The following is a 7,970-nucleotide window of genomic DNA, read 5'->3' as shown; positions in this document are numbered from 1 at the left end:
GGGGGGGGGGGCACGATGTCAGAGCTCTGCACAAACACTGGAAACGTCTGAGTGGTTAGATCACTTTGTACAGCCCCCGACAGCTGCTGAGTGCTCGCTCCGTCAGGTAGGGGAGGCTGTCTGGGCCTTTCAGGTCCACTGATGGATGACAAGCTTCCCCATCTATGTAGAGCAGCATTAAACTAATGTGAAAGCAAGCACATGGGTGGATTATCAGCTGCTGCTGGATGTACCTGGTATAAAAGCTCAAACAAACCCTTACACAGAATTTACAGGCTTAAAGCCTTGCACCAGATATTTTGGAAGCTTTTACTGTTATTATTTCTGTGTTACATGAAAGGTAAAACAGGTTGAAGGGGTTTGATGGCCTCAGGACCTTTAAAATCCCTTTGAAATCCATCATTAAAAATCAAAATGCATGATTGAACTAAGAAAATGGTCAAATAAGTCATATTTTCCCTCCAAAATCTCTCAGCAGTTGACTCTCTGAAGATGCAAGGCTTTAATCTGGCAGCAGCAGTTTATTATTCTTAAGATCTTCTACAGTTTAGTCATGATTTATTTGCTTTAAAATGAACATGTGGATCCCAACAGAAGAAGGAAACTGAGCCGAGACTCCAGTCTGTGATCTTATCAAGTGAAAAAAAAACAAGAAAATGATTCTATTAGTCTTATTGGAGCTGCGATAAAATACCTGCCAGCTGTTTGCTAAAGTACAAACTCATGGTCACAAGATCGACAACACCAAGGGGTAAGATGTAGGTGCCATCAACCTTCAGCAACTGGGAAACAGGAGAATCTCCAGGTGTAAATCCACCTGGTAAACAAAGGAATACAGTAGCAAACATGTGGCAGGTAGCTGGGATGGCAAATGTGCTGGAAATAACTTCAGTGGACATCTGCGCTCCATGTGACAACACAATCTGCTAAGTAGTTGCCATTTTCTAAATGACAGACATTAGAAACAGGGAGTGATCACTTCAGTGTTGTCAGGCTATTTATACAAGTGCTTCTAAATGACTTTGAACAGCCTCCTAATTAAAAAAAACAAAGCATCTTAAAACTCAATGGCTCTTCTTATTGTTTTTCTTTTCTCTCTTTCTTGATCTGATAACTATATTTTTGGGTTTGTACATTTCATTTGAGTGAAATGTCTCAACAACCGTTGGGTGGATTGTCAGAAACGAGAGTTGTGCTTTGTGTTTAGTGCTAATTACCAAGTGTTAGCATGCTAACAGGCTAAACTAAGAAGCTAAACAGGGTATGTACAATACCAGTTAGCATTGTCATTGTGAGCATGTTGCAGCCTCACAGAGCCAATAACAGCCTTTTTTCTCCTCCGTTCCCTTCCTCCCTTCTGGAAGTCACAACTGTTTTCTGGTACATAAATAATGTTCGCTTGCTAGATGACAGATATTTGGTTTGTGAGTCCGGATGAGGTCAGTACTGCCAGTGACGAAGCTTTAGAAAGTTTACAGACTTCACAGACTTGAGTCTTGGCTCTTTCTAGATTATAACTTTATGGACGTGGACAACCTTCTCCCAAATACTCGCACTCTGCAAATTCAAAGATCAAAAGGGATAAATGGATGAATTCTTTTTTGAGAGCATATTTTTTTCTTTCAGATATAGAGTCACATAAGTATGAGGAGGAGCCGGTGCTTCACGTACTCTCAGATGTCTGCATGATCAGTGTCTTGCTGTACTGGCCCACTCCGCTGGCGTTAAAGGCCTTCACTCTGGACTTGTATGTGCTGTTGAAATGAAGCCCGTCCACTGTGCAGATGGTCTCCGTCCCCACGTACACTTCCTGTAAAGACACAGCGCTTCCTGTTAAAACTGGCAGACACATCAAGAGTGTAATTATGACACCAAACAGACGCAGCAGAGTCCCGCTTCAGAGACACCGTCCCATTTGGATTTGACGGTGAGTGCGATAAATGAGAGTGTGAGTTTGTACAACTGAGCGTGGGCGAGGCGGCCCACACTGGAATATAAATAGACACAGGGACACAACTCGCCAGGCTCAGCGTGGCGCTGCGTTGGCGAGCCTCAATGAGTCAGAGAGTGGAAGAGGAAGAGAAAACTTCCTGAACAATTTGGAAAACAGTTGTTTGGCAAAATATCCGCCGCAGGTCTGACATTAAATGACTCGAGTTACAATTAAAGAGATGCACAGACTAAATGAATAGAATATAAAGGCAAAAACAACATTGTGTCAGTCCGTTTAAACATAATCACAATAAACACAAGATTGTATAAAGATCCAAAATGTGCTCTTAGACGTTCTTCGCTATTTCTGCAGTAAATCTCAAACCGCATCAAAATGTCTCCAAGCCGTAACACAACTTGGCATCAGTTGTCTACCAATTAGCAGTTAGCGGATACAGTTGGTGAATCTGTTGGCAGACTGACCACCCTGTCAACCAAACACTTGTAATTAAGACAGAGCGACGAAGGCGCGTACGAAACAGACATTTGCAGAACCCAGAGTGAAGTTAAAGGCCGAGAGATCACAGCCAGCTGGCGGCAGCTACCAGCAGACTGGTCACTGCCTGCTTCTCCTAAATTAAAACACAGGATGCCTCAGCAAACAGCTGCTGGACCTTTCACATTACACAGGGAGTGTTTTAGCTGATGCTCTTGAGCCTAGAGAAGCAACTGCAGTCCCATTTGCTTCTACACAAGCTTTACTCGTATGAACAACTTTGACTCCTTCAGACTGATGTTAAACCAGAGATTGTGGGTTGTGTAGATTCCTGCAAAACAAAACCCATATCCTTCACGTCCAGGTGCTGGGTCCAAAACCGTTGTGGCTATTTCTGCTCCCTTTAAAGTGTTTTACTTGTGCTTGAAGCCCATAATGGCAGTCACCATGAAGCTTCCTGGGTATTTTATCCTGTGCCTCGACTGTGTGAAATGGGGAACAACAAATTTGTCTCTCCTCATTTACTCTCATTACATGGATAAGCATCTCAAAACAAAAATAGTCTTGTTTATTCTCCTTTTACTGGCACAAATTATTTTCCTCTCTCCGTCTCTGTGCTGATTCTGAAAACTCTCAGCCTCGGGGGTTTCTCAGATTTAAAATGTAAAATCACTTTTGATTTTTACGCCCCCCCCCCCCCAAAAAAAAAAAAAATAAGAACCAGGATTCATTTGCTTCTTCAGTGAGCACAGCAGAGACTCATAAAAGACGATATCAAATACTCGAGCAACAAAGTTTAGCACAGACTGACAGGGCTGCTGTGCTGTATGAAGGAAGCCTTTCTTTACAGGTGTACAGGTCAGACACAGATATCCTCTGCCATTGTACTGAGGGGATTGTTCAGGAAGTATAAGCTGTCATAGTAACAAAGCAGGGGCCTCGACGTATAGAGAGCTGGGGAGGGTCTTATGGGGATGGATTTCATGGTGAACCCAGATCACGCTTCCTGCAGGATCATCCCAGCGAACAGCTGCATCACAGACCCTTTCTCCTGACGGCGTGTCGCTCCTCTGCCTCGCGACAGTGTGTCACTCGACCTGCTCTGGTATCACGCGGAGCCGAGCGGTGTGGCCGTCACACATCGACTCCAGGGCGTTCAGCGACAAAGCGCCGCTTTCACATTCCCCCGGGTGAGCTGGTGTCCTCCCTGGCGCCGAGTGAAGGCGTCTTTGTTGAGCTTGAAGGGGGGGTATTGTTCTGTAAAGGTGAATTATCACTCTAACTGGTCCTGTGTTTCACTTTTTGTTTTGTAATCTAAATGTAAAGCTCCTACAAAAGTTCCCGTTTAAAGGAAAAGTAATGTTGACATCTATTACAGTGGAAAGATAAATCCCAGCTCGTGGGGACAGAAGATCACCTGCGGAGGGAAACCTACCCTGAACGGCCCCCCGTTTCCATCGTCCAGCTCCAGGATGTATCCCTCCACGGTGATGGTGGAGAGCGGTGGTTGTTTCCATGACAACGTGGCACTGTTGTTCTGAGTGCAGCATTCCTCCAGCTGGAGCATCGGAGCGGCTGGAACTGAGGAGGGGGAAACCAGGCCAGATTACAGCCCACTGAGATACGGAAAGATGTCCGCATGTGCACGCACACACACACACACACACACACACACACACACACAGGATCTGACTCTGCAGTACACAAAGTCCTGTTCAATATTTATCACTTACAAAATTCACCATGAATTTATGAATTCACAACACATCAATCAAAGGCTTCCGACTCATGAATATCAACACACCAAAACTTCTTTTGGCTTCCTGGGTAAATTTATAGAATATCAAAGCAAACACCTTCAGTATTTACATATGAAGCAGGTACAAAACACACAAACACAAATCTATATGCAAACATCCCTGATAACCAGCAAGTTCGCCCACTCACATTGCTTGAGAATTCCTCTCATGTTCACCAGGAAAATAATTTGTGATTTTAAAACATACAGAAGTCGCACTGTATATACAAGGACAAGTTGTCTTTAAATTATGACTGAAAACCCGAGGGATTGCTGTCACAGGAAAAGGAGGACACTCCTTTACAGAGGACATTAGCGTAAATTAGCTCAAAAGCTTTACTATAAACCAACGATTCAGGACTGCAAACGCTGCAGGAATATTATGGTGATTCTTCATGAGAGCAGTCTGACTGCAGCTCCTTCACAGGATTGGAGGGATATACTGTCCTGCTCAAAAACACTTCAGTAGAGCAGACATTAGCTCTCAAGGGGGCTTAAACTTGCCTTTTTGATTTAAAAAAGAAATTCTCCTTCTGCGCTGAACCTGCCATCCCTCCTCTAGCTCAGTCTTGTGTAAACCCCTCAGGTGTCTCCACCCGTTAACTTTCTCTCTCTTTACCTTTCATCTGGACAAAGTCCAGCTGGTGGATGGTCTGTAGGAGGGGCCCGCTGTCCAGGGTGAGGTCAAAGTCGCTGGTCATCCTCGGGGTGAGGGTTCCCTTCCCCCACTGGCTCTCTGTCATGTGGACCCTCCGGATCAAAGCATCAGAGATCTGACAGCAGCACAGGACAAATCGATCCACGTTAAAACTCTGGTACTCACCGATAACAAACACTGAGGTCTGAACCAGGAAATCACAGGCGTATCTACGTCTATCCACTTAAGATCTTCCTCTTCTTACACACACATCCATCTTAGATTTTAATCATATATCATTATATAACTATTAGGAAAATGGAGACAGTTTCAATGATTAAATTCCAATTAACTCAAACGGTACTCGAGAGAGTCAGTTTGTTTTATGCATCCCAAAATCAGGAATCAGATGGCTTCACAATCTGTTCATTCACCCTTGGTTTGAATAAGGAAAAACCCTTTAATGAGGATATAAATGCACGTCAGACTGTCAGCTGAACATGCAAAGATGTGATATTTGTTTCCAGACAAGGAAAACAATTCAACATATATAAATAATAATATCTAAGAGCTGATTTCTTTTTTTAAAAGAATATTCATTTTCCCTTCTAAACTTCCAAGGAAATGATCAGGGACCCATTAAAGAAAAAGTTACTGACATAAACATCAGAGCATGATTTTGCACTGTGGCAGATAAAAAAGATGAATAATTTAAATATATATATATATATATATATATAGAGAGAGAGAGAGAGAGACAAGTGATATACTGAGTACGGTGTTTGCTCATGAGTTCAGCAGATTCAGCTCTTCCATCACGTAAACACAAGACCGATGGTTTTTATCCTCCAACTCCAAGACGTAAAATGAATTAGACTTTAAGGTAAAAGGTAAAGTTGCTCAGTTAAGACTATGAAAACCAGGAGATACCTTTCCTATCTACCAGCTTAGTTTTGTTATTTTTCATGTGGAGGCAACTTTGTCTAAAATGTTCTGGGTCTGACTCATATTTGCAGCTTGTAATTTACTGGGTTTAAAGAGGGATTTCTCTTTTTTCGGCATAAATTTTCTTCCCGTGAGAAATGTCATCAATCCTCCCACTACAATCAGGAAAATGTGAGATATATATATATATTTCCTCACAATTTGACAGCTTTACTTTCTGCCTGATATCTAAGACAGTCGTTCTCAACCCCAGAGGGGTTAAACTTGTTTCTGTTCTATCTTAAATCTTTGCCCTTTTCTTGTGAATTCATGGATGATTTTACTTCTTTAGACATTCAAATACAGCAACAGCAACAGGTTGACATTAAACATTTAAACATCGCTTCACTTTAAGGGTTCATGACAGGGCCAGTGACGTTGGGAACTGGCGCTCTAGGAAACATTTGCATCCTCCTTCACTTCATTTACTGTAACATAAACAAGGCGAGGGAGTCTTGCGTTGCATTGTACCTGGAGGAAACCACTGGGGTCGTTCTCCTTGATGACCTCCAGACAGTACTCCATCAGGCCCGTGGTCTGACGCAGCTTCACCGTACAGTGGGAGATCTGATCCCGAACCACCTGGAGAAAAAAAAAAAAAAAAAGAGTGAAAAGGGGAAAATGAGATGAAATGGAAGAGAAAAGAGGGAGGAAAGAAGAAATAAGCACAAGGGAATCAGGCTTTGCAAGTATAATGCACTTCCACAACAACAACAAGCATATGGAAGATAATTGCATGTTAATCATCTTCCCTTTTCCTGTAATCATTTCGGAGTGGAACATGAAGGTAATGCAGAAATACGGTTTAATGAAGTAGGTGGGAGGGTTAGAGCTGTAATCGGGCAGAGAGTGAAGATGCAAAGAAAGTAAAGAAGGTGGTGGAAGTAGGAATGATAAATGAGGAAGAGAGAGAGAGAGAAAAAAAAAGGAGAGAGAGAGAAAAGCAATGCGATCGTGACAAAATAAATAAATAAAGGACATAAAAGGACAGAGAAGCAGATGTTGGGTGGAGGCAGGACGCTGACAGACACATTAAAACAAAGCTGTGAGCGGATGAAGAGAAGCTGGGGTGAGGCGACCAGCAGGAAAACCAATAACGAGATGACGAGCAGGATTGTCAAAGTGATTGATCGAGTCATTTTTTTTCCTCTGGAGACTCGGAGGCAGATTGAGAGAGGGTTAGAGGAGGCTGAGGAGGCTGACACCAGGGGCCGAGGCTGTTATTGACGTTAACGGAAGGAAAGTGGCATTTTGTTTTCGCGCGCAGGCCGCGTGAACAGTCTTCAGCATCGCCGCTTACATCAGACACGACGCTGCTGGAAAATGTTCTTTCTTATTAATCATGACATATTCTCCTATAACATGACCTGATCACACATAAGCCCTCAGATAATCGATTGCTTTGATTTGATATCTGATTTGATGCGACCTGGGAGATTCCCCCTCTCCCCCCCCCCCCCTCTCTCTCTCTCACCACTGGTGTCCACAGAGCCTCCCCACCTCCCCCCTTTTCAACAGTGTGAAATAAGCGGAGGTGCTGGACCGACGGTTGCTAGGTAACAGAAACTTCACTGCTGCTGTCTGACGGGCTCCGGGGCTGAATGGAGAGGAAAATCCTTCCTGCAGCCGCTCGGAGACCAAGATGATTTACTGACGACTGCAGTCAGACAGCAGCATCAAGATGCAAGTGCTGCACCACTGAGACACAGCGAAAACACGGCTATATGATTATGGCTGATTGTAGTCTAATTAATTGCACTTTCTCAGATGCAACCGGCCTGGGAAATAAATATTCACGTATTATTTACTGCGATGAAGAAAAGCAACTTGCAGCATATGTTGCATTGAGACACTTTTCTAATTAATTCAGAGCATGAAATATCTCTGGATTGTTTACAGCATCAAGTATGATCAAATATTCTATTACAATACATGTAATTTTATATCATCAGCATTAATATATATATATTATGATGAGCATTTTTCTGGGAGTTTATTCAAGAATTGAGACACGTAACTTTATCGCACCTGACGCAACAATCCTGCAAACCCCAGTAATGTCACAAAAACAGTTGCAGTGCTTCCGAGAGATTAGCTACCAGATAAAGGTGTAGCCGGAGGGG

General features: G+C 43.1%; 1 protein-coding gene across 2 annotated transcripts in view; it reads right to left on the bottom strand.

Moving 5' to 3' along the window:
* Positions 1–7,970, bottom strand: part of trim9 (tripartite motif containing 9) — a 40,164-nt gene that overhangs the window by 8,541 nt on the left and 23,653 nt on the right. For both annotated transcript variants that reach the window (XM_023421023.2, XM_023421024.2), the window contains exons 4-7: positions 6,319–6,429; positions 4,846–4,999; positions 3,864–4,009; positions 1,672–1,810 (exon numbers count right to left, since the gene is read on the bottom strand). In XM_023421023.2, the coding sequence (XP_023276791.1) occupies positions 1,672–1,810; positions 3,864–4,009; positions 4,846–4,999; positions 6,319–6,429 (550 nt within the window). The remainder of the gene's footprint in view (positions 1–1,671; positions 1,811–3,863; positions 4,010–4,845; positions 5,000–6,318; positions 6,430–7,970) is intronic.

Source organism: Seriola lalandi, unplaced genomic scaffold, assembly GCF_002814215.2.
Source record: "Seriola lalandi dorsalis isolate HSWRI2012SDOR001 ecotype SW California unplaced genomic scaffold, Sedor1 jcf7180002054660, whole genome shotgun sequence".
NCBI classification, from domain to species: Eukaryota; Metazoa; Chordata; class Actinopteri; order Carangiformes; family Carangidae; genus Seriola; species Seriola lalandi.
This window is presented reverse-complemented; position numbering and strand designations above follow the sequence as displayed.